The sequence below is a fragment of the Lutra lutra genome, chromosome 4, assembly GCF_902655055.1.
Source record: "Lutra lutra chromosome 4, mLutLut1.2, whole genome shotgun sequence".
NCBI classification, from domain to species: Eukaryota; Metazoa; Chordata; class Mammalia; order Carnivora; family Mustelidae; genus Lutra; species Lutra lutra.
The window spans coordinates 132234816-132262068 of NC_062281.1; the positions used below are offsets into that span (position 1 = coordinate 132234816).

Below are 27253 nucleotides of genomic sequence, written 5' to 3' on the forward strand. Positions count from 1 at the left end.
GGAAGAAGGGCACAGGGAGAGGGAAAGAGAGAATTTTAAGCAGGCTCAATCTCACAACCCGAGATCATGACCTGAGCCAAAATTAAGTCAGATGCTTAACCAACTGAGCCACCCAGGTGTCCCCATATTAGTCTCTTAAAAAAAAAAAAAAAGGTGGCACCTGAGTGGCTCAGTGGGTTAAATCCTCTGCCTTCAGCTCAGGTCATGATCCCAGGGTCCTGTGATCGAGCCCCGCATGAGCCTGCTTCCTCCTCTCTCTCTCCCTCCCTCTCTGCCTACTTGTGATCTTTGTCTGTCAAATAAAGAAATAAAATCTTTAAAAAAAAAATTACATTTTCCTAAATTAATGGTTAAGTATATAAATATACACTCATTTTAACATGATATATAAATAAGTATCCCATGATCTTTTTATCATCAAGATGAAAAAATTTGAAAGTAGAATCAGTTGAATTTATTTCTTAGTGACATAAGGCAACTTGAAAGTATCATACCTCATATCTCTGACTCTGGCTTTGCCCACTTTAAGATGTGATGTTGGGACATGATATATATATATATTTAATCCCAATTCCTGTCATAGAGCTCCTAAAACTCCTAGAATTTACTAAATGATGGGGGTGAGAGGAGTGCCTTTGTTATTCATAATAAGCTCCTTTCACAACCAGAATTTATGCTAATGAGTGACTTCTGGAGGTGGGGGATGGTTGCCAAGGGACCAACCATAAGACTAGAAGTCTGGAACTTTCACCTCCAAACTCAATTCCTGACAGGAAAAGACCCGAGGAGGACATTAATCACCAATGGCCAATGATTTAATCAATCCTGCCTCCATTAATGGAGTCTCCATAAAAACCCTAAACTAGGGTTCAGAGCGCTGCCAGGTTAGAGAACACATCAAAGTGTTGGGAGGCTCATGCACCTGGAGAGGGCATAAAAGCCCTATGCCTATTCCCCATACCTTGTCCTATGCATCTCTCCCATTTGATTGTTCCTGAGTTAATACCTTTTATAATAAACTGGTGATAGGCAGTAAAATGTTTCCCTAAGTTCTGTGAGCTGTTCTAGCAAATTGTCGAACTTAAGGAGGGAGCTGTGGAACTCCTGATTTATTGATGGTTGGTCAGAAATATGGGAACCTGGGGGCAACTGGATGGCTCAGTGGGTTAAAGCCTCTGCCCTCAGCTCAGGTCATGATCTCAGGGTCCTGGGATGGAGCCCTGCATTGGGCTCTCTGCTCAGCGGGGAGCCTGCTTCCTCCTCTCTCTCTGCCTACTTGTGATCTCTCTGTCAAATAAGTAAATAAAATCTAAAAAAAAAAAAAAAAAAAAGAAGTATGGGAAACCTGGACTTGTAATTGGCATGTGAGTGGAGGGCAACCTTGTAAGGCAGAGCCCTTTATCCGTGGGGTCTGTGTAAACTCTGGGAAGTTAGTGTCAATTAGTGTTAGAACTGAATTAAACTGTAGGACATCCATTTGGTGTCTAAAGAGAATTGCAGAATTGCTTGATATGGGAAACACACACTTGGTTTCAGAAGTGTCCTGAGTAGGGATGTCTCTGTGGCTCAGTCAGTTAGGCATCGGCCTTCGCTCAGGTGGTGATTCCAGGGTGCTGGGACTAAGCCCCACATTGGGCTCCCTTCTCAAGGGGAGTCTGCTTCTCCCTCTGCCTGCCGCTCCCCCTGCTTGTGCTCTCTGCTCTCTCTCAAATAAATAAATAAAATATATATTTTTTAAAAAAGTATTGTGAGTAGAGGCTAACAAGCTTTCCTTTAAATATGTTTTGTTAATGATGACCAACTAGACCAGACCGACCAAACTAGAGACTGATAGCTGAAAGGGATATCAAATCAAAATCTAAATGATCTCAACAATTCAGAATGATGGCTCAAATGACAATTTAGTAAGAATAATAGAAAAAACATCTAAAACTTGGGTCCAAAATAATAACTGCACAAGAATAAATGAGGGAAGATAAAGCTTAAGCTTTATGGTAGAAAAGCTAATGTGGTCCTTGGGCTCTGTGATTATAATGTCAGAATTTCTATTTATTTCTATTTTCTATTTCTATAATAGAATTTCTAATTTAAAATAGCGGAGCACAGGCATTTACTTCTTCTTCTTCCCAAAGGTCCATTGAAAATACATGTGAAAGGATACTCCTTACAGGATGTTATGCTGAGAAAAAAACAAAAACCTACCTATAACCTGGACATATATGACTTATATAAATCACATAGACCACCTATACAGAAAAAAATGTTAATGGAAAAATTTATAGCATCACTGGAAAACATGAAAATGGTATCAGTGGACAAGAAATTATATTTAAATTTTTAAAATGTTTTTAAGATTTTATTTTTAAGTCATCTCCACACCCAACATGGGGCTTGAACTCACAACCCTGAGATCAAGAGTCACACAACCTACTGACTGAACCTTCCAGGTACTGCCAGATAAAGAATATCTCAAAATTAGCAAATATAGGAGCAAAGTAAAAATAACAACAAAAAACAAACAAACAAAAAAAACTTAACAGCTTTCCTGAGTGTCCCAGAGAAGTTCCAAATTCCAAGCTAATAAACACTGTTACCCTGTACCTAGCATACTATACGTATTACTTCATTTAATCCTTGTAATTATTTTGAAAATAGGTATTATATGCCCATTTCTCAGATAAGGAAGCTGAGGTTTAGACAAGTTATATAATCACATAGCTAATAAATGGTGAAGGATTTGAACTCAGTTAGTGCGAATCTAGACTCTGTGCTTTCAGTTATTATGGAGGTATAGGCCAAAAGGTAATCCATTAGAGTAATCATTAAAGCACTACACTAAATTCAGCTGGTACTGGGGCCCCTGACTGGCTCAGCTGGAAGAGCATGCTTCTCTTGATCTTAGGGTCATGAGGTCAAAACCCACAATGGGTGTAAAGATTACGAAATAAATAAATAGAAACTTTAAATACAGCTGGCACTATTTCCCTCAGGTAGGAATAGTAGCTCTCTTCTTTTGTCCTTGGATTAAACCTTGATAACCTCCTTCTACAAAATGAGCAAAATATGTCTAGGGTGCCTAGAGGGCCTGAGAGTGGAGGAAAGATGCAAAAGTTAATCTCAGATCCCCACACACATATGGAAGAAGGAAAAATTTTTTAAGGAAAGGAAGATCCTCATTAAGTAAATCACCACAGGGGGGCGCCTGGGTGGCTCAGTGGGTTAAAGCCTCTGCCTTCAGCTCAGGTCATGATCCCAGGGTCATGGAATCGAGCCCCGCATCGGGCTCTCTGCTCAGAAGTGAGCCTGCTCCCCCCCATCTCTCTCTCTCTGCCTACCTCTCTGCCTACTTGTGATCTCTGTCTGTCCAATAAATAAATAAAATCTTTAAAAAAATAAATAAATAAATCACCACAGGGACACCCGAGCGGCTCAGTCAGTTAAGAGTCCAACTCTTGGTTTCATCTCAGGTCATGATCTCAGGGTCGTCAGATCATGCCCCATATTGGGCTCCTCACTTAGCACAGAGTCTGCTTGGGATTCTTTTCTCTTCCTCTCCCTTCCCCTCTGCCCTTCCCCCATCCTGTGCATGCATACACATGCCCACTCTCTCTCTCTCAAATAAATAAAATCTTTTCAATAAGTAAATACTACCATAAGAAATATTCCCTTACTTTGGCAGCTGTGAGGTTTCCACACAGTCCAGTTGTGTGACTCTTATACCTGCTCCAAAATTACATCTCCTAAAGGAACTTTGCCAGTAGGTATACTCTACTCACAGAGTTCACAGTCAATCATCCCATTCAAAGAAGGTATCTGTCTTACAAAGTGTGAAGGAATAGTGTGGTGGTTCAGAATATGCACTCTGGTTACCCTGCCTCAGTCCAAATCTGGGTTCTGTCATTTGATAGCCATGCAACCCTATGGAAGTTACTCACTATCTCCTTTCTTCTTTCCCCATTTGAAAAATGAGGATGATAACTGTATTTATCTTGTAAAAGTTGTTGTGAAGATTAAGTGAGATAATATTTACTCAGTGTAGTACCTGAGGGAGAGAAGAAACTACAGTGTTATTTAAGTGCTCAGCAAAGTGCTTGGCACATGGTAACATGCAAGCAATGGCAGGTTATTAAGTACAGGGCAGATGGGAAAGGAGATAAATTAGATGACTGCTGAGAAATCTTCCAACCTTGAAAACCTATCAAATCTTAAGAGGAAAAAAATTTAATTTCATCAAATAAGACAACTCAAATTCCAAAACAGTGAAGTATTCACTGAAATCAGGTCAGTATTTGGTTTAAATTCACTCAAGACCCTCTAAAGTTAACATCTTTATTTATGACTACTAGCTTTAAGTTGCCTCCGAATAATATAAATTAAATGTGTAAAATGAATTTGGATTTAGAGAATGAGGAGAGTTAGCTTACTTCTAAGCAATTTTGATCAATACCAACTAACAGATGTAACAGAGGTACTCTCCTACCAGAATCTTGACCATAGATTTCTTTCAGCCCAGAAGCTCAAAAATGAAATAAGAGATAACTTGAAATAAGAGAACAATTTCCAAAGAACACCCGAGAAGGAACAAAATATAACAGCTTCATGTCAACTGGAATTCCCAGGGCAATAAGAGGTCAAGGCACTGCAGGGAAAAGCCAGTCAGCTTAGAAGCCATTGACAGCCCAGGTTAAGACAGGAGTTGGGTTGGGAACTTATTCCTAACCCACGTTAACCAAATTTATGGACAGATTATGGGCTCCACTCTAGAAGTCCTATCCATTTAGAGTTCTAATTAACAACAATTTACTCAGAAACAACTTGAATGCTCCAGAAATTAAATCATCTGCCTAGGCGACTTCCTGTCCAGAAGCAATGTTAACCCAAAGCAGACCAACCGGGGCAGCACCTAAGAAATCTTTATAACCTGATAACCTAAAAAAAATCAGATATGGACTTTGCCAACCTTTATGGTCAGTAGAAAAAAGAAACTTTGGGCATGCTACACAGAGCCAAATCTGACATACATAAGAGTAACAAATGCAAGAACTACACACCTACATGATCCTCACCATGAGGCTGGAAAGAAGCTGCAGACAATTAGAACAGTGAGGGCATGGGGCGCCTGGGTCGCTCAGTGGGTTAAGCCTCTGCCTTCGGCTCAGGTCATGGTCTCAGGGTCCTGGGATCGAGCCCCACATTGGGCTCTCTGCCCATCAGGGAGCCTGCTTCTCCCTCTCTGCCTGCCTCTCTGCCTACTTCTGCCTACTTGTGATTTCTCTCTCTGTCAAATAAATAAATAAATAAATAAATCTATCTTTAAAAAAAAAAAAAAAAGAACAGTGAGGGCAAAGCCTCCATTCCTAAAATAAGACATTAAGCCTTGGGGTCCTTTTCCTCTCCCCTCCTTATAATATTTTCCTACTCCTTTTTCTCTGTAGTTTTCCTTGCCACTTTACTTTCTTATCTTTTCCAGTTGTTCCATTCCATTGTTACACTTGAATTCTTTTAAAGTTCCTTCTCTCTGTCCTTTCTAAATGTCATTATAATAAGTTATAAAAGAAACTGTATAGAAAGAAACTATAAAGAGAAGGCTTTGACAAATTCTTTTGTTGACATGAATACGGTCTACTTTTTTTCTGGCCTATAAACTCCACATGTCAAAACATTATGCCTATGATAAGCACAGAGAAACCATTAAAAAATACTCAAGTCTAATGAATAATTTTGGTGACAGTATAGTATGAAAAAGCAAGGAGCAAAATAATACAAAGAGGCTTCCTATAACCCTGTGACATATAAACAATAATTCTTTTCTTTTTAAGTTTTTTTTTTTAGTAATCTCTATACCCAACGTGGGGCTCAAACTCACAACCCAAGATAAAAAGTCACACGCCCTCCAACTGAGCCAGCCAGGCACCCTAAACAGTAAATTATTAATTCTAATACAAATGAAATCTTTTACCTAAATTCAAAATACATATATACATATGCCTCTCAAAATGTAGCCACTTTTAGTATAGTATGCTCAGAAAAAAATGTGAAGTACTTTAACACTCCCTAACTATTTTTATTCTTTATAATAACAATTCTCCTCAAACTTAAAAAAAATTATGTTTACCAAAAAGAGATGCAATGTACTTTTGTCTTCATTCTTTGGAACATTTTCAGAATTCAAGAAAGCAATTCGAAACATTCATTCCTTTGAAGAGGTCATTTAAGTCTTTTCCAAAGTTCTTTTCTCTTTAAAATAGGAAATATGAGTAATGGTATATAATAATGCATGTCCTGACTACTGATGTGAAAATCAAGCCTGCAGTTACAATGGGGTCCAAGAAACAGAATTACTTAAAATATTTTAAAATGTATGCCATGAGCTGCATGCACATTTTTGAGGTGTGCCTCTGTCCTATTTTTATATTATTATTTTCTTCCTCTCTCCAGCACTTGGACTGGCATTCTTTTAATCAGAATGTAATCTTAAAACAAAGATATAAAAAATAAATAAATAAATAAATAAATAAATAAATAAAACAAAGATAGAATCCTACCTATGGTAAGCATTTGACATTATATCTTAAGGGCATTAAGTTCTTGCTAGAAAAATAAAATTGAAAGATAAAACCCAGTAGTTATGATAGAACTTTTTTCTCTTGACTATTTTCTAAAAAAATATGCAACCATATTAATATACTTAAGCAAATGATTCCAAGAATTTAAAAGAAAAAATTCACATTTCATAAAAACCATATAAATACCCATCTTACCGATATCATTAACAAGGGAATTAGAATCAGAGGCCCCCAGAGTAGCTTCAAACTCCTCTTGAAGACGATATGCTCTTTGCAGCAGAGCTTCAAGTTTATGGATAAATTCAGTACTAATAATATCCTACAAGGAGAGAAAAAGTACACACAGCAAATAATTAGATTCTTAAATATTAGATGTTAAAATCCTCAACACCTTCCACTCTCAAATGAAAGGCAGAGAAAGTGTGGGATAAGAGGAGCAACCGTTTGGTGGTGACAGCACTGGGTTCTAGCCTGGCTTTTGGCCAGGTCACCTCCGTTCTCAGGGATTCATCTTCTCTACCTCTAATTTTAACAGCAAAACTGGATCAGGGGTTCTCAAAGTAAGATCCCTGACCAGCAACATCAGTATCATCCAAGTCGTTGCTAGAAACCCAAATTCTCAAGACCTACCCGCCCCTGAATTAGAAACCAAAGTCTGTTTTAACAAGACTTTCAGATGATTCTGATACATGCTCAAATTTGAGAATCACTAGCCGAGATGATCACTAAGTACCAGTCCACCTCTAACTCTATGTAACTTTTATGGATATAATGGCACTTAATTAAACATAAAGTATAAAGGAAACTTTAAAAAAAATCCCTTTAGAAATCATATTAGTTTAATCCTCTATATTCTTGGAAAATCAGGGAACTTGATCATGAATTGCAAATTTGGGATTTAATAATTAACTGAACAGAAAAGGTCCAATATGACATATGCCTACATTATCCCAAGGGAGACCAAAAAAAACCCAAACCAAAACAAAACAAAACAAAAAACCCAGTTCTATTAAATGCCACAAAAAGCAAGTATACTGAGTCAACATTAAACACTGTTTAATTCTTCCAATACTATGAAAGCCACTCTCAGATAAATCACCCTTACATCTACACTTTCTTCGGCAATGGCATCTCCCGCACCCAATTTAATGGAACTACAGGCTTCATCTTCAGCCTGTCTATTTCGAAAGGTGAGAGCTTGCTCCCATCGACGCAATGCCTCTTCAAACAATTCCATACCTATGAATTAAGAACAGAACAGTTGTAAACAAGAAAAAAAATGCCAAAATAAAATTATTTGGATCCAAAGTCTTTTTCATATAGTTATCAACAATGGCACAGTCTGAATATAATTTTGGCACTAAAGAGTAATGTTATGTTCACCTCATTCCTTAACAGAATTTTAATTTCCCAATATATTCTAGGTCTATAGTACTACTCAACCAAAAATCAGAGAGAAATGACCAATATGTTTTTTTTTAAATTTATTCTTGAAGAAGTGTAATTTCTTTTAAAGATTTTATTTATTTATTTGACAGAGAGAGAGCAAGAGAGGAAACACAAGCAGCAGAGAGTAGGATAGGGAGAAGCAGGCTTCTCAATGAGCAAGGAGCCTGCTGTGGGGCTCAATCCTAGAACTCTGGGATCATGACCTGAGCCGAAGGCAGATGCTTAACGACTGAGCCACCCAGGCACCCCCCCACCTTTTTTTAAAAATGTAACTCAAATTTCTATCATGCTTGGGGCGCCTGGGTGGCTCAGTGGGTTAAGCCGCAGCCTTCGGCTCAGGTCATGATCTCAGGGTCTTGGGATCGAGCCCCGCATCGGGCTCTCTGCTCAGCGGGGAGCCTGCTTCCTCCTCTCTCTCTGCCTGCCTCTCTGCCTGCTTGTGATCTCTCTCTGTCAAATAAATAAATAAAAATCTTAAAAAAAAAAAAAATTTCTATCATGCTTTGGATTTTTCTAGAACAGTACCATGAGGTCATCAAAAGTCCAACAAAGGCTAATTTTTTATATTCACACAACTATCTTTCAATATATCCCCTTAAATTAAAAAGTCTAGAATAAAGGTTTTCTTTCTTGCTTTCTTTATTTACTTGACAGAGAGAGAGCATGAACAAGGAGGAGGGAGAGAGAGAGAGAGAGAGAGAAGCAGACTCCCTGCTGAGCAGGGAGCCCCATGTGGGGCTTGATCCCAGGACCCTGGGATCACAACCTGAGCCAAAGGCAGATGCTTAACTGACTGAGCCACCCAGGCACCCCCTAGAGAGGTTTTTCCATCTTTTTTTCCCAACAAAAGGTTTCTTAAACTACATGATACCAACTTGTTGATTGGGATGGATAAATTGCTGAGTCAGTTAAAAATCTACAAGACTGTGGGAAAACCCATCAAACAGTACAGTCCAACTAAAAATTCCATATCCCCTCAGCTAGACAGCTTTTATGGGGAAATAAAAGGTGAATATGTGCTTCTTTTTCTCCAAGTAAAAAAAAAAAAAAACCTTACCAAAATAATACTGTAGCTCAAACAAAACCAAAATATTTCAAAATTCCAATTTTTCTAGACATACGAAAGAAAAAATATTTTTTTAAAAGATTTTATTTATTTGAGAGGAAGAGAGAGTGTGAGGGGGAAGGACAGAGGGAGAAGCAGACTCCCCGCCAAGCAGGGAGCCCAATGCGGAACTCGATCCTGGGACTCCAGGATTATGACCTGAGCCTAAGGCAGTCGCCCAACCGACCAAGCCACTCAGGCCCCCCAGAAAAAAATATCTTTAAAAGCTACTTAACTTAGGGGTGACTGGATGGCTCATTTGGTAAAGCATTCAACTCTTCATCTCAGGGTCTTGAGTTCAAGTCCCATGTTGGGCACTTAAAATAAAAATAAATAGGGCCACTTGGGTGGCTCAGTCTGTTGGATTCGGCTTAGGTCATGACCGCAGGGTCATGAGATCAAGCCCTGGATCAGGCTCTGTGCTCAGCTTGGAGTCCGGTTGAGATTCTCTCTCCCTCTCCCTTTGCCCCTCCCCCTACTTTCTCTCTCTCTCAAATAAATAGGTAGGGCCCCGGTCAGCCGAGTGTCTGTCTTCTGCTCAGGTCATGATCACTGGGTCCTGAGATTGAGCCTCTCCTCCCTGCTCATGCTCTTTCTTGCTATCTCTCTCTGTTTTAAATAAATAAAGTCTTTAAAAAGTAAATAGATGGGGCGCCTGGGTGGCTCAGGTCATGATTTCAGGGTCCTGGGATCGAGCCCCACATCAGGCTCTCTGTTCCACAGAGAGCCTGCTTCCTCCTCTCTCTCTCTGCCTGCCTCTCTGCCTACTTGTGATCTCTGTCAAATAAATAAATAAAATCTTTAAAAAAAAATAAAATAAAAATAAAAAGTAAATAAAAAAGTATATCTTTTCAAAAGTATCAACAAATCAGGTTAGAAGAGTGTAATACATTTTTTTATTAACATATAATGTATTATTTGTTTCAGGGGTACAGGTCTGTGATTCATCAGTCTTAGACAATTCACAGCGCTCACCATAGCACAAATCCTCTCCAATGTCCATCACCCAGCCACCCTATCCCTCCCATCCCTCCCCACTCCAGCAGCCCTCAGTTTGCTTCCTGAGATTAAGAGTCTCTTATAGTTTGCCTCCCTTTCTGGTTTCATCCTATTTCATTTTTTCTTCTCTTCCCCCATGATCCTCTGTCTTGTTTCTCAAATTCCTCCTATTAGTGTGATCATATGATAATTGTTTTTCTCTGATTGACTTATTTTGCTTAGTGTAATACCCTCTAGTTCCATCCACGTCATTGCAAATGGCAAGATTTCCTTTTATGATAGCTACATAATATTCCATCGTAAATATATACCATAGCTTCTTTATTCATTCATCTGCCGATGGACATCAAGGCTTTTTCCATAGTTTGGCTATTGTGGACATTGATGCTATAAACATCAGGGTGAACATGCCCTTTGGATCACTACATTTGCATTTTTGGGATAAATACCCAGTACTGTAATTGCTGGGTTGTAGAGTAGCTCTATTTTCAATTTTCTGAGGAACCTCCATACTATTTTCCAGAGTGCCTGCACCAGCTTGCATTCCCACCAACAGTGCAGGAGGGTTCCCCTTTCTCTGCATCCTTGCCAACATCTGTTGCTTCCTGACTTTTTAATTTTAGCCATTCTGAATGATGTGAGGTGGTATATCGTTGTGGTTTTGATTTGTATTTCCCTGATGCCGAGTGATGTTGAGCACTTTTTCATGTGTCTGTTGGCCATTTGGATGCAGAAATGTCTGTTCATGTCTTCTGCCCATTTCTTGATTGGATTATTCTCTGGGCTTTGATGTTGATAAGTTCTTTATATATTCTGAATACTAACCTTTATCTGATATGTCATTTGCAAATATCTCCTCCCATTCACCCATTCTGTCTGTTGTCTTTTGATTTTGTTGATTGTTTCCTTTGCTATGCAAAAGCTTTTTATCCTGATGAAGTCCCAATAGTTCACTTTTGCCCTTGTTTCCCTCGCCTTTGGCCTTTGACGATGTTTCTAGGAAGACATTGCTGTGGCAGAGGTTGAAGGGGTTGCTGCCTGTGTTCTCAAGGATTTTGAGGGATTCCTGTCTCACATTGAGGTCTTTCATCCATTTTGAGTATGCTTTTGTGTATGGTGTATGTAAATGGTCCATTTTCATTCTTCTCCGTGTGGCTGTCCAATTTTACCAGCACCATTTGTCTTTTTACCATTGGACATTCTTTCCTGCTTTGTTGAAGGTAAGCTGAGCATAGAGTAGAGGGTCCATTTCTGGGCTCTCTTTTCTGCTTCGCTGATCTTTGTGTCTGTTTTTGTGCCAGTACCATACTGTCTTGATGATTACAGTTTTGTAATAAAGCTTTAAGTCTGGAATTGTTTTGTTCTGTTTTAAGATATTATTCATTTATTTGACAGAGAAAGACAGTGAGAGAGGGAACACAAGCGAGAGGAGTATGAGAGGGAGAAGCAGGCCCCCCGCTAAGCAAGGAGCCCAGTGTGGGGCTCGATCCTAGGACCCCGGGATCATGACCCGAGCCGAAGGCAGGAGCTCAACGACTGAGCCACCCAGGCGCCCTGAAGTCCAGAATTGTGATGCCACCCGCTTTGCTTTTCTTTTTCAACATTCTTCTGGCTATTTGGGGTCTTTTTTGATTCCATACAAATTTTAGGATTATTTGTTCCATTTTTGTGAAAAAAGTTGATGGCATTTTGATAGGGATTTCATTGAATGTGCAGACTGCTCTAGGTAGCATCAACATTTTCACGATATTTATTCTTCCAATCCATGAGCATGGAATGTTTTTCAATTTCTTTGTCTTCCTCAATTTCTTTCATGAGTATTCTATAGTTTTCTGAGTACAGATTCTTTGCCTCTTTGGTTAGATTTATTCCTAGGCATCTTACGGTTTTAGGTCCAACTGTAAATGGGATCGACTCTTTAATTTCTCTTTCTGTTTTGTTGTTGGTGTATAGAAATGCAACTGATTGGTGCTCTCTTCGGCAGCACATATACTAAAATTGGAAGAGAGAAGATTAGCATGGCCCCTGCGCAAGGATGACACGAAAATTCGCTCAGTGTTCCATACTAAAAAAAAAAAAGAAAAAGAATAAGAAATGCATCTGATTTCTGTGCATTGATTTTATATCCTGCCACTTTACTGAATTCCTGTATGAGTTCTAGCAGTTTTGGGATGAAGTCTTTTGGGGTTTTCCACATAAAGTATTATATAATCTGCAAAGAGTGAGAGTTTGACTTCTTCTTTGCCAATTCAGACACATTTCATTTCTTTTTGTTGTCTGATTGCCGAGGCTAGGACTTAACGTACTATGTTGAATAGCAGTGGTAATTGTGGACATCCCTGCCATGTTCCTGACCTTAGGGGGAAAGCTCTCATTTACTCCTCATTGAGAATTATATTCACTGTGGGTTTTTCATAGATGGCTTTGATGATATTGAGGTTTATATCCTCTATCTCTCCACTGTGAAGAGTTTTGATCGAGAAAGGATACTGTACTTTGCCAAATGCTTTTTCTGCATCTATTGAGAGTATCATAGGATTCTCGTTCTCTCTTCTATTAATGTATTGCATCACATTGATTGATTTACGGATGTTGAACCAAGCTTGCAGCCCAGGAATAAATCCAGCTTGGTCATGGTGAATATTCCTTTTAATGTACTGTTGGATCCTATTAGCTAGTATTTTGGTGAGAATTTTTGCATCCATGTTCATCAGGGATATTGGTCTGTAACTCTCCTTTTTGATAGGGTCTTTGTCTGGTTTTGGGATCAAGGTAATGTTGGGCTCATAAAATGAGTTTGGAAGTTTTCCTTTTATTTCTATTTTTTGGAACAGTTTCAGGAGAATAGGTATTAATTCTTCTTTAAATGTCGAGTAAAATTCCCCTGGGAAGCCATCTGGCCCTGGGCTCTTGTTTGTTGGGAGGTTTGGGTATTTTTTTAAGATTTTATTTATTTATTTGACAGACAGAGATCACAAGTAGGCAAAGAAGCAGGCAGAGAGAGAGAGATGTGGGGCTCAAGCCCAGGACCCTGAGATGATAACCTGAGCCAAAGGCAGAGGTTTAACCCACTGAGCCACCCAGGTGCCCCTGTTGGGAGATTTTTTATTACTGCTTCAGTTTCCTTGTGGGTTATGGGTCTGCTCAGGTTTTCTACTTCTTCCTGGTTCAGTTTTGGTAGTTTTTTTTTTTTTTTTTTTTTTAAGATTTTATTTATTTGTCATAGAGAGAGAAGCGAGAGTGAGCACAGGCAGACAGAGTGGCAGGCAGAGGCAGAGGGAGAAGCAGGCTCCCTGCCAAGCAAGGAGCCCGATGTGGGACTCGATCCCAGGACGCTGGGATCATGACCCGAGCCGAAGGCAGCTGCTTAACCAACTGAGCCACCCAGGCGTCCCCAGTTTTGGTAGTTTAACGTCTCCAACAATGCATCCATTTATTCCAGATTGTCTAATTTGATGGCATAGAGTTGTTCATAATAATAATAATAATACGTTCTTATAATTGTTTGTATTTCTTTGGTATAGGTTGTGATCTCTCCTCTTTCATTCATGATTTTATTAATTTAGGTCCTTTCTCTTTTCTGTTTGATAACTCTGACCAGGGGTTAATCCATCTTATTAATTCTTTCGAAAAACCAGCTCCTAGTTTCGTTGATCTGTTCTGCTCTTCTTTTGGTCTCTATTTCATTGATTTCTGCTCTGACCATATTATTTCTCTTCTTTTGCTGGGTTTACGTTTATTTGCTGCTCTTTCTCCAGCTCTTTAGGCATAGGGTTAGGTTGTATATTTGAGACCTTTCTTGTTTCTTGAGAAAGGCTTGTATTGCTATATACTTTCCTCTTAGGACCGCTTTGGGCATGCCAAAGATTTGGAACAGTTGTGTTTTCATTTTCATTTGTTTCCATGAATTTTTTTTTAATTCTTCTCTAATTTCCTGGTTGGCCCATTCATTCTTTAGTAGGATGCTCTTTAGCCTCTGTGTATTTGAGTTTTTTCCAACTTTCCTCTTGTGATTGAGTTCGAGTTTCAAAGCACTGTGGTGTGAAAATAGGCAGGGAATGATCCCAATCATTTGGTACTGGTTGAGAACTGATTTGTGACCCTGTTATTCTGGAGAATGTTCCATGTGCACTAGAGAAGAATATGTATTCTGTTGCTTTGGGATGGAATGTTCTGAATATATCTGTGAAGTCCATCTGGTTCAGTGTGTCATTTAAAGCCCTTATTTCCTCATTGCTCTTTTGCTTAGATGATCTGTCCATTTCAGTGAGGGAGGTATTAAAGTCCGCTACCATTATTGTTGATGTGTTTCTTTGATTTTGTTATTAATTGGCTGCTCCCATGTTAGGGGCATAAATATTTACAATTGTTAGGTCTTCTTGTTGGACAGACCTTTAAGTATGATGTACTGTCCTTCCTCATCTCTTATTATAGTCTTTGTTTTAAAATCTAATTTGTCTGATACAAGGATTGCCATCCCAGCTTTCTTTTGATGTCCATTGGCATGATAAATGGTCTTCCACCCTCTCACTTTAAATCTGGAGATGTGGGCACCTGGGTGGCTCAGTGGGTTAAAGCCTCTGCCTTCGGCTCAGGTCATGATCCCAGGGTCCTGGGATCGAGTCCTGCATCGGGCTTTCTGCTCAGCAGGGAGCCTGCTTCCTCCTCTCTCTCTGCCTGCCTCTCTGCGTACTTGTCACCTTTCTCTGTCAGATAAATAAATAAAATCTTAAAAAAAATTAAAAAAAAAATAAATAAATCTGGAGATGTTTTGGGGTATAAAGTGAGTCTCTTGCAGACAGCATATTGATGGGTCTTGTTTTTTTATCCAATCTGATATCCTGTGTCTTTTGATTGGGGCATTTAGCCCATCTACATTCAGGGTAATTATTGAAAGATATGAATTTAATGCCATTGTATTGCCTATAAGGTGACTGTTACTGTATATTGTCTCTGTTACTTTCTAGTCTTTGTTACTTTCAGGCTCTCTCTTTGATTAGAGGACTCCTTTCAATATTTCTTGTAGGGGTGGTTTGGTGATCACGAATTCTTTTAGTTTCTGTTTGTCCTGGAAGCTTTTTATCTCTCCTATTTTCAATGACAGCCTAGCTGGATATAGTATTCTTGGCTGTGTATTTTTCTCAATTAGTACCCTTAGATGAGTGTAACATATTGAATAATGGCCACCCAAAGATGTCAGCTCTTAGTCTTGGAACTGTAAACATTACCTTACAAAGAAAAGGGTTCTTTGAAGAAGTGATTAAATTAAGGAATTTAACATGGGGAGATTATCCTAGACTATTTGGTGGACCCTAAATCCAATCATGACTGTACCAGTGAGAGGCAGAGGGAGATTTGGTACACAGAGAGGAGGTGATGATGGAAGGGCACAAGCCAGAAGCCATCAAAAGCTGGGAAGAGCAAATAACAGATACTCCCCTAAGCCTCCAGAGGAAGTATAGCTCTAATGATGCCTTGATTCCAGCCCAGTGATAATGATTCGGTCTTCTGGCCTCCAAAACTCTGAGAGAATACATTTCTGCTGTTTAAATGACCAAGTTTGTGGTAATTTGTTAGAGCATCCTCCAGAAACTAATATAACAGGTTATTTTATGTATACTAGATTTAACAGATATAAGAACATTTTAAAATTGTTGCTTCTCTTAAAATAATTCATCATTTTTTTAGTTTCATATTAAATATGAGTATATCTTAAAATTTTATTATGTTATTCCTACCCATTAAGTATAAGTTCTCAGGAGTGGTCACAGGAATATTAACAAGCTTAATATCGTCTTCATCTGCTTTGTCCCAGGAGTTAGAATTGCCGCAAGCACAGCTATGACAAGAATTGACACTCTGGACCTAAAATTAAGATCAACAGAAGTCACTTCAAAATCTCTTTTGCGAAAACATTTTGCAATCATTTATATTTACAAATTGTTTATATAAATTCTATTCCTGGTGAAACAACCCAAGTAATTCTTACCTGAAGAAACAGTTCTCATTATACTCAATTAGGAGTCATAAGACCCTAAGTATTTTAAGCTTTTGTTTGCTGAAAAATGCACAGAGAGTATTTCAAACAAAAATCAGTTATTTTCCATAAAAAAATCAAGCAGTTACTTTTGTAGTTTACTGTTTTACTAAGCATTTCCTTATAAATTTTATCCACACCTACTTTGGTTTGAGGTAACTAGCTTATTTCCTTTTCAAAATGTATTAACAATGCTGATTCTCTGCTAAACAATAACTACAACTGAAGAGCCTCTATCATCTTCCCTTCTCTAGCAAGGTGCACTGAGCCAATCATTTCGGTCTCCTCTATGCAAATGACTACCTAGTCTCTACTTCCAGTTCTGTCCTTTTTAAATAAATCTAGGAGCTCTTAGGTGGCTTGGTCGGTTAAATGACCAACTCATGATTTCAGCTCAGGACATAATCTCCTGAATAATGAGATCAAGACCAGGGTTGGGCTCTGTGCTCAGCAGGATGTCTGCTTGGGATTCTGTCTTACCCTCTCCCCACTTGTGGGAATTCACACTCTCTCTCTCTCCCTCTCAAAGCAAATAAATATATCTTTTAAAAAATAATAAAAATAGGGGCGCCTGGGTGGCTCAGTGGGTTAAGCCGCTGCCTTCGGCTCAGGTCATGATCTCAGAGTCCTGGGATTGAGCCCCGCATCGGGCTCTCTGCTCAGCGGGGAGCCTGCTTCCTCCTCTCTCTCTGCCTGCCTCTCTGCCTGCTTGTGATCTCTCTGTCAAATAAATAAATAAAATCTTTAAAAAATAATAATAATAATAATAAAAATAAAGAAATTTAGCCCGTATTCCCATCTGGTGGAAATATTTGGTGATTCTACTCAGCTCTTCTGCTGGCATCTTCAACGGACTATATGAAAAAGGAGCTCTGTAACTTTCCAAAACAAATCTTTCCCTCCTCTCAGATTCACTAACAATACTTCCATCCCCCAAATTTCCCAAACCAGAAAACAGAAAGTTGTCTTTAACTTCTCTTCCCACACCTCTCATATCCAATTACCAAGTTTTGTCGACCCTGTCCCCCTCCTTTCCAAATCTGTTGCCTTGTTTGGGCACTCAGTAAAAGGCAGAAATGTGGCTTCATAACCTTGGCAGTGGAATGATGAGGTCAGCTGAGGCCAGTACAGTAAAGTGATTCTAATGACTTTCTACTCATATTTATCATGAAACTCCCTTTCTCTACTTAGTAGTTAAAAAGTACAGCTTCAAGTTTCAGTTGAAAATTTTCAAAACAGAGGCACTTCTCTGACACAGAGTAAGTTCAGATTATAGAATGGACATATTACCCTGTTAAGTTTTAAAGAAGAAATGAAAGCCTACATGCCTTTGATCTAGATGTTCCTACCACAGAATAGCCTTTAAAAATTTAGTATTTTTTAGGCACTTAAGAATGGGACAGCTATATATTCCAACAAAATATAGAAGCAAGGTACAGAACATGGTCATTAATAAACTATTTAAAATAATGAATATACATGATGGTAGAGGCATATGCTCCCAGTAGTATATATGTTACCATATATTACTAATATTTATTGGAAATTACCAATGTTGCTTATCTCTAAGGAGGAGAACCAAGAGGATCAGGAACACATTTATCACTATACATTTTTTGCCTCTTCTTTATTTAGTAGCAAATATATATCCTACCTATTTAATACATTTCCACTATATTAAACTTCAACAAATACTAACTTTATTCCTCACTTGTCATTCAATACTACATTAATGCTCCAAAGAATAAGGTGAGGAACTCCACACTTGGCTTCAGCAAGCCACACACTTTTACCTACCCAGGCTCATTATTTTGTGACCTAGTACAAAGGTTGGCTGTTTTGCAGAACAGCTTTTTTGCAGAACAGCTAGTTTTGCAGCTTTTTTGCAGAACAGCTAGTTTTGAAGCAATTCTTCCACATCAACACTTCTACAGGACCCATTTGTCCACATCACTTACTCAAAGAAAGGTGGAACCAAAAAGTCTTGTTATTTAGCAAAAGGAAAATTTTACTTGCTTAAAGAAAACAGACACAACCCGATGATTTAAGGTTCCTTCCATACCAAGGGCTATCTATAATTTTATGACATTTAAACAAATAGATAACAAAAGACAAAAAAGCAAATCTATAAAATAATAATTCTTTTTATTACTTACAGAGGCTAAACTCTGTGCAGAACCTGAGTATTTACTGAAAAGTCCTCCATTAGCATAGTTACAAGACTGAGATCCTTTGTCTTTGGCGGAACTTAAAGATAAGGTCAAATTCTGTCTACTACTGGAACAACTTGAACCTACCAAACAAATACATCAATAATATTAGAAGTACTAATAACTCCAATAATAAATTTCAGGTAAAATCTCAAAGTTTATGTTATATTCATTCAGAAAGCTTCTAATTTTAAAATTCATTTCACTCAATTGTGTAAATTATTAAATGTACACCATTATTAAAATCTATATCTCTTCACAATTGTTTTTACCATTGCTAAACTCTGCTTCCTAAATAAAGAATAAAATATTCACTAATTAATTAGAGCAATATTTGAATAATCTATTGTAATCACTATAAAAATACTGTCAACTAGTGTGCCTAGCTTGCTCAGTCAGTAGAGCGTGTAACTCTTGATCTTGGGTTTATGAGTTCAAGTCCCATTCTGCGTGCTGAGACTGATTAAAAATAAAATCTTTCTAAAAAAATACTGGCAACTATAAACATTCAAGTTATAAATTTAACAAAATATAAGCACTTCCTTTCCTGAATTACATCTAAACTATATCCATATCACATTACATTATAATCAGTTTTTTATACTTCTATCTCCCCTAAACACCTATCTATCCATCTATGGCAGACACTGTCTTTGTTCACCTTAATCCAACAGTTAAGACACTCTTCAATTCCTGGACTTATATGTCCCTGAGCAGGTCACGTAAGCTTTCCTTATCTCAATTTTCTTTATGTCTTTAACACTAACACAGGATATAGTCCTAATTCTTAGGATTGCTATGAAGGTTAAATAATAAAGTGAATACACAGAATTTAGCACTACATCCGAGATCTAATAATCTCATTAAGTGAGAGCCATCATTACTGCAATGTTCACAATGCTTGGCACAAAAACAGTCATTCATTGATTATTTGCTGGACAAATTAATCACAAAAGCACATGATACTCTAAATAATAAATTGAAATTTAAAATTTAATAAATAAAAAACTCAGCATGCTCAAGGAATGATTGTTATTGATACACTTTGGCAGTATGTACTACATCTCTAACAAAAACTATCTTTGAAAGACCAGCAATTCTACTTCTACTTATATACTAAGAAAATAATTAGACAAGTATATGCAAAGCAAGAAAAACATTCTAAAGAGAACAACAGGGAACTGCTTAAATAAATTGGGTATGTGTTTTCAAATTTAACACTAAGTATATATTAAAAATGATAGCACAGGGGCGCCTGGGTGGCTCAGTGGGTTAAAGCCTCTGCCTTCAGCTCAGGTCATGATCCCAGAGTCCTGGGATCGAGCCCATGTCAGGCCCTCTGCTCAGCAGGGAGCCTGCTTCCCTTCCTCTCTCTCTCTGCCTGACTCTGCCTACTTGTGATCGCTGTCTGTCAAATAAATAAATAAAAAATATTTTTTTTTAAATGATAGCACAGAAATATATTTGTGGACCTAGAAAAACATTCTTATATATTGTTAATTTTCTTACAAGAAAGCTACAAAAGGTATAATCATAATTTCGCTATATACAATTTACTTCTACATAATATAGAATTTTATGTCTCAATATATTTAAATGCAAATAGAAACGAATAGATAAATGCCAAAGTGTTATCAGTCAGTACTTCTAGGTACCAGAATATTAGGTGATTTTAATTTTTTGTTTGCTTATCTGTATGTTCTAATCTTTCTAAAATGAATCTGTATTATCTGTAAGTTAAATATTAAGGAAAGGAATTTTGGAGAATGAAACACAGAAATCACTGCACTCCAGTTATGATTTAGACATAAAATTTCTTTTTTTAGACTTCAGCTATCTCCACCTACCTTTGTCTGATGCTGTTCTTTTAGTGTATTCAAGTACAAGGTGCTCTGGTTCCCATGGTAATGCTTTTCCTTTCTTCTTTCCACGTCTTCTTTTAAAGTGATGGGCCAGAAAAATTACAGATACAGCACTCACTGCAGTTACCACAAACAACTTTTTTGCTACTGGTGAAAATTTTATCTGGAAAAGATGCAGGTTGATTGAAAAAGCTTCCTGTATTTATTCACTTAAAATAAAGATTTAGGAACAAAATTATTCTTAAGCTAACCTAGCTCTAAGTACTACTAGAGAGAATATTATTAAGTACTACTAAGAGAATATTATTTCACACTCTTTAAATGACAGCTAGCCCAACTTGGATTTTAAAAACAAGCAAAGTGTATTAATTTATTACTTTCTGAAGTTCTTAGGTAAATAATACTACCATAAAAGTCAAAAGGAATACAAAACAATTCAACCTCATTAAAATTTGTTGAACAACTAAAGAATTTTCATGCAACTAAATGTCTGAATCATTGCAAGATTTTAAATTACAGGAATGATTATTTCAGAGTTTTGCTTTGTTTTGTTTTTGTTTTTTGAGTAGGCTCCATGCCCACTGTAGAGCTCAATGTGAGGCTTGAACTCACAACCCTGAAATCAAGAACTGAGCTGAGATCAAGAGTCAGATGCTTAACCAACTGAGCCACCCACACACCCCTAATTCAGTTTTAAAACAAAACAATTTTTTTTTAAACTATCTGGAAATGTGGACAAACATGAGTTAACTCAATTTCTTTTTTTTTTTTTTTTTAAGATTGGTTGATTGATTTTGGAGAGAGAGCACACACACATAAGCAGGAGAGGGCAGAGGGGGAGAGAATCTCAAGCAGATTCTGCGCTGAATGCAGAGCCTGATGTGGGGCTTGATCTTACTGAGATCATGACATAAGCTAAGACCAAGAGTCAGATGCTTAACTGACTGTGCCACCCAGGAGCCAAGAATTAACTCAGCTTTTTTAAAAAGATTTTATTTATCTGAGAGAGAGCGAGGGGGAACATGAGTGGGGAGGAAAGGTAGAACCACACTCCCTGCAAGCAGGTAGCCCAACAGAGGGCTCGATCCCAGGACCCCAGGATCATGACCTGAGCCGAAGGCAGTCGCTTAACCGACTGAGCCACCCAGTAGCCCCAAATTAACTCAATTTCTAAATGCTATCTGAATAAGCCCTTTTTTGCATGAATTAGTCAACAAATATTTACTCAGCATTTTACAATGTACCACACTGTGCTATGAAAATTTTACTATAATTCTCTTCAATAAGCAAATATCAATGCCTTTCAATGATCAGGAAGCACTAGGTATAGAAGACACAGGTCTTGCCTCCTTCAAGCAGTGTGCTAATAGTAGAAACAAATATATTCGTAGATACAGTATAGTGTGATAAATACAGTAATATAATTATACAGTAAGTATTAACATCAGACCAAGAGTTAATTAACTTTGTCTTGGGGGACAGACACTATCAATCTCCTAAAATACAAGAGCTATAAAATAAAGCCATAGTCTTGGGGCGCCTGGGTGGCTCAGTGGGTTAAAGCCTCTCCCTTTGGCTCAGGTCATGATCCCAGGGTCCTGGGATGGAGCCCCGCATCGGGCTTTCTGCTCAGCGGAGAGCCTGCTTCCTCCTCTCTCTCTCTCTCTCTGCCTGCCTCTCTGCCTACTTGTGGTCTCTGTCTGTCAAATAAATAAATAAATAAAATATTTTTAAAAAAATAAATAAATAAAGCCATAGTCTTGAGATGTAGAGAACTGGAGACAGTGTCGCTTCCAAATTCACAACACTAAAAGAACGAAAAAAATGGCAAGTTTTCATTTTTTCTTGAACCCATCACAATGCTGAGGTCAGAGGGCAATCAACTGGCCTTAAAACTAAAGAAACACAGGTATCTGCATGAACAGATAGGACATAAGTTCTGGCATGCAGAGATAAAACACAGTTGGATATCAGTAAGAGTTCAGCTAGTATGGCTGGTAAATTGGTAAAGACAGCTGCACTCGTGAGAGAGGGTAAAGTGCCCCCGGGGGTAGGGGGGATGCTGCAAAGATAGCAGTAATGCATACTTTTTGCAGATTTTTATCTTCATTAATCCCACCAGGCTCTACTTATAGAAAGACTACTAGAGTCCTGAGTCTCCCTAATAGTGCAGAACTGGGGGAGGGAAACAGGAGTTTTTGTGGAAGGGCATGAATTGCCTCAATACCCTTCTCTAACCCTTAAAAAGAACAAAAGAGTTAATTGGTGGGATGTAGCTTTAACTTTCAAGGGAAATTTATACTGTTAAATGCTTATATTAAAGAAGAAAGGTATCAAATCCATAATCTGAGTTTTTGTCTTTAGAAACTAGAAAAAAGAACAAATTCAACCCAAAGCAAGCAGAAGAAGGAATAAAGACTAAACAGAAATCAATGAAATAGAAAACCAAATCAATAAAAAAAAACAAAAAAAGAAAGAAAAAAAAGAAAACCTAATCAATAAAATCAAGTGTTTAAAAAAAAATCACTAGGTTCACTGCCAGTAGGTTCCGGAGTGGGGGTGGGGGGGGGGGATTAATGAAACTGATAAAGCTCTAGCCAGTCTGACCAAAAACAAACTAAAGAGAGGGAGAGAGAGAAAAGACACATATTACCAAAATCAGAAATAAAAGATATCATCACTTAAAGGCCTTACAGGTAAGAAAAGGGTTACTAAACAACTCTATGCCCACAAATTCAACAATTTTAAATGAAATGAACCAATTTCTTGAAAAACAGAAACTATCCAAATTCACTCAGAAAGAAATAGATAGCATGAATAGTTACATATGTACAGAAGAAACTTGAATATGTAGTTAAATAAAGTCTTTTAACAAATGATAGGGCAAATTCTACTAAATATTTAAGAAAGAAATATCAATTCCATTCAATGAGGGAATATTTCCCAATCATTTTTGAAGCCAGCATTACTATTAATATCAAAACCAAAGACATTACAAAAAAAATTATAGGCTAGTACCTACAATGTTGACAGATTAAAAAAAAATCCTTCACAAAATATTAACACATTGAATCTAGCAGTATGTAAAATGAATACTGTATAAGATCAAGTAGTGTATATCCAAGGAATACAAATCTGGTTTAGCATTCAAAAATCAATTAATGTAACTTACCATAATAACAAACCAAGAAGAAAAGCCGCAATATAATCTCAAGATTCAAAAAGAACATTTGAAAATATTCAACAGCCACTCATGATTTTTAAAACACTCAGCAAATTAGGACTAGAAGGTATGTGGCTTAGTGCCCCCCCCCAAATTCACATTCACTTTGAATATCTGATTATGATCTTATTTAAAAATAAAGTTTTTGTCTATGTAATTAAGGTTAAGAATCAAGATGACATCACACTGTTTTAGGGTGGGTCCTAAATCAAATAAGTGTCCTTCCTTATAAGGGATTAAAGGACACAGACACAAAAGAGAAAGCCTTGTGAAGAGGGAGGCAGAGATTACAGTTACACTGCCACAGCCAAGGAAAGAACCAACATCATGTTAAAAGTATAAGCCAATATAAAAATTCAAGAAAAAAGAATAAAATACATATTGGCAAGGAAGAAGTAAAACTGTATTTGCATAAAATTTTGATTGTCTATGTGGAAATCTACCCCAAATTCCCTAAAACTGATAGGTAAATAGGCCACAGTCTGTAACAGCTATAAGCAACTGGACATTGAAATTTAAAAAGTAGGGCGCCTGGGTGGCTCAGTGGGTTAAGCCGCTGCCTTCGGCTCAGGTCATGATCTCAGGGTCCTGGGATCGAGTCCCGCATCGGGTTCTCTGCTCGGCAGGGAGCCTGCTTCCCTCTCTCTCTCTCTCTGCCTGCCTCTCCATCTACTTGTGATCTCTCTCTGTCAATAAATAAATAAAATCTTTAAAAAAAAAAAAAAGAAATTTAAAAAGCAACAGCATTGATAATAGCAACAAGTAAAAGAAAAAAAATACTTAGAGATAAATCTAAAAAAAAAATCAGTGCTAGTTAACAACAAAACATTGATGAAAGAAATCAATAAAGATAAAAGGAGAGCTACATCATGTTCATGGATTATAAAACGTTGTTTCTCTCCAATTTGATGTACAAAAAACAATATAATCCTAGTCAAAAGCCCAGCAAAAAAAAATTTAAGATTTTATTTATTTATTTGAGAGAGAGGAAGCATGAACAGGCGGGAGGGGAGAGGGAGGAGGAGAAGCAGACTCCCTGCTGAGCAGGGAGCCTGAAGCAGGCTCCATTATCCCAGGACCTGACCTGAGCCAAAGGCAGATGCATAACCTACTAGGCCACCCAGGCAACTCACAGCAAAAATTATTGTAGATACTGGTAGCTCCTTATTTAAAATAAATAAATAAGGAAAGGCAAAGGAACTAGAATAACCAAAATAACTCTGAAAAAGAACAAAGTTGGAGAACTTGCTCTACCAATTTCAAAACTTAACTGTAAAACTATAATAATTAAAACAGTATGGTATTGGTGAAACACCAGACATACAGATCAAAGCACAGAATAGAATTCAGAAATAAACCTGCACAAATAGAGTCAATCTATTTTTGTCAAAAGTAAATTCAAGGAAGAAATTTTGAGAAGAAAACACAGAAAATGTATGTAATCTAGAAATCCACCAAGACCCACAAACCACCTACATGTCCCTCCACAGGTAAATGGATAAACTGGTACATCCATACAATGGAACACTCAGCAGCAAAAAGGGTCATGATATTCAAACATACAACAATGTGAATGAATCTCAAATGTATTATGTTAAGTGAAAAAAATCCAATTCCAAAAGATTATGTACTGTATAATTTCACACTACATACAATAATTCACTCATGGATCATAAACCTAAAACTCTTAAGAACATAAAATCTAAAACTAGAAAAGTTCTAGAAGAAAGCATAAAAGAAAATCTTTGTGACTTTTGGTTAGGCAAATATTTCTTAGAGACAACACCAAGAACCTGATTCATTACAAAAAAAGAAAAAAGTTGGCAAATGGACTTCAGAATCAAAAACTTCTGCTCTTTAAAAGGCACTGCTTAGGGGCGCCTGGGTGGCTCAGTCACTTAGGCCTCTGGCTCTTGATTTCGGCTAAGATCATGATCTCATGGATCATGGGCTCAAGCCTGCATTGGGTTCTGTCCTCAGTGGGGAGTCTGAAATTCTTTCACCTCCTTCCCTCTGCCCTTCCCCTGCTTGCATGAGCTCTTTCTCTAAAATAAATAAGTCTTTAAAAACATAAATAAAGGGGCGCCTGGATGGCTCAGTCGTTAAGTATCTGACTTTGGCTCAGTTCATGATCCCAGAGTCCTGGGATCCAGCCCTGCAGGGGGATCCCTGCTCAGTGGAAAGTCTGCTTCTCCCTCTCCCACTCCCCTTGCTTGTGTTCCCTCTCTTGCTGTCAAATAAATAAATAAAATCTATAAATCTATCAATCAATCAATCAATCAATCAACCAATGGCACTTTCCAGAAGTTGAAAAGATAATCTACAGACTAGAAAAAAAAAGTTGCAATTGATTTATCTGATAAAGGAACTATACCCAGGGTATATAAAGAATTCTCAAAACTTAGTAAGAAAACAACCCAATTTAAAAATGGGCAAAAGCTTTGAATAGACACATCAACAAAAATTTACAGGTGGCAAATAAGTATATGAAATCATGTTCAACATTACTAGTCCTTAGGGAAAATCAAATTAAAACCACAACGAGGGGGCGCCTGGGTGGCTCAGTGGATTAAAGTCTCTGCCTTAGGCTCAAAATGATCTTAGGGTCCTGGATCAAGCTCTACATCAGGCTCTCTGATCAGCCTGCTTCTCCCTCTTTCTCTCTGCCATCCTCTCTGCCTACTTGTGATCTCTCTGTCAAATAAATAAATAAATAATCTTAAAAAAAAAACAAACACAATGAGATTCTACTATTCTATTAGAATGGCTAAAATTAAAAGACTGGCAATCCCAATGATATGGCCACTTTGGAAGAAGTCTGGCATTTTCTTTAAAGATTAAATATATCCCAGGGTGCCTGAGTGGCTCAGTTGGTTAAGCATCTGTCTCTTGTTTTAGGCTCTGATGGTGATTTCATGGTCTTGGAATCAAGCCCCATGTTAGGCTTCATCCTCAATAAAGAGTCTGCTTCAGGTTCTCTTTCCCTCTCTGCCCCTCTCTGCTCTCTTTTCTCAAGTAAATAAAAATTTTTAAAAATGTTTAAAATAAATTTTGTTAGGGGCACCTGGGTGGCTCAGTGGGTTAAAGCCTCTGCCTTCGGCTCGGGTCATGGTCCCAGGGTCCTGGGATCGAGCCCCACGTCGGGCTCTCTGCTCAGCAGGGAGCCTGCTTCCTCCTCTCTCTCTCTGCCTGCCTCTCTGCCCACTTGTGATCTCTGTCTGTAAAATGAATAAATAAAATCTTTAAAAAAAATTTTGTTAATTAAATATATCCCTATCTTATGATTCAGTCATTCCACTCCCAAGAGAAATGAAAGCATATGTCTATACAAAGACTTGTATGGGAATGATCTTAACAGCTTTACTTACAATTAAAAAATAAAAACAGGAAACAACCCAGTGTCCACCAATAGCTGAACAGGTGAACAAACTGCAGTATATCCATACAATGGAATACTATGCAGTAATAAAGGAGAATTAACTACATGTATAATTTATATTATACATGTATATATTTCAAATTCAGACTAAGTGAAAAAAAGAGAGAAGGAAGTTTATATTGTATGTACATATTATATAATTTTATATAAAACAGAAAATGCAAATAAATCTGCAGTGATAAAAAGGAGATTAGTGGTTGCCTGGAGGAAAATGAGGGAGGGGACAGGGAAAATGCAAAGGGAGAGATTACGAAGGGGAATGAGAAACTTCTGGAGATCATGGATGTGTTCATTATCCTGATTGTGGCAAGACTTTCACAGATATAATATACACATGTATGTCAAAACTTAAATTGTATACTT

The 27253-nt window shown here is 37.7% G+C and overlaps 1 protein-coding gene and 1 non-coding gene across 5 annotated transcripts in view; one reads left to right on the forward strand and one right to left on the reverse strand.

The window, feature by feature from the left end:
- MIGA1 (mitoguardin 1) overlaps nt 1-27253 on the reverse strand; it is a 96498-nt gene that overhangs the window by 60250 nt on the left and 8995 nt on the right. For all 4 annotated transcript variants that reach the window (XM_047726474.1, XM_047726472.1, XM_047726473.1 and 1 more), the window contains exons 3-7: nt 20214-20391; nt 18313-18449; nt 15858-15984; nt 7672-7805; nt 6762-6885 (exon numbers count right to left, since the gene is read on the reverse strand). In XM_047726474.1, the coding sequence (XP_047582430.1) occupies nt 6762-6885; nt 7672-7805; nt 15858-15984; nt 18313-18449; nt 20214-20391 (700 nt within the window). The remainder of the gene's footprint in view (nt 1-6761; nt 6886-7671; nt 7806-15857; nt 15985-18312; nt 18450-20213; nt 20392-27253) is intronic.
- LOC125099471 (U6 spliceosomal RNA) lies at nt 12088-12189 on the forward strand. The gene has a single exon (XR_007127197.1). It is a non-coding gene; the product is annotated as a U6 spliceosomal RNA (small nuclear RNA).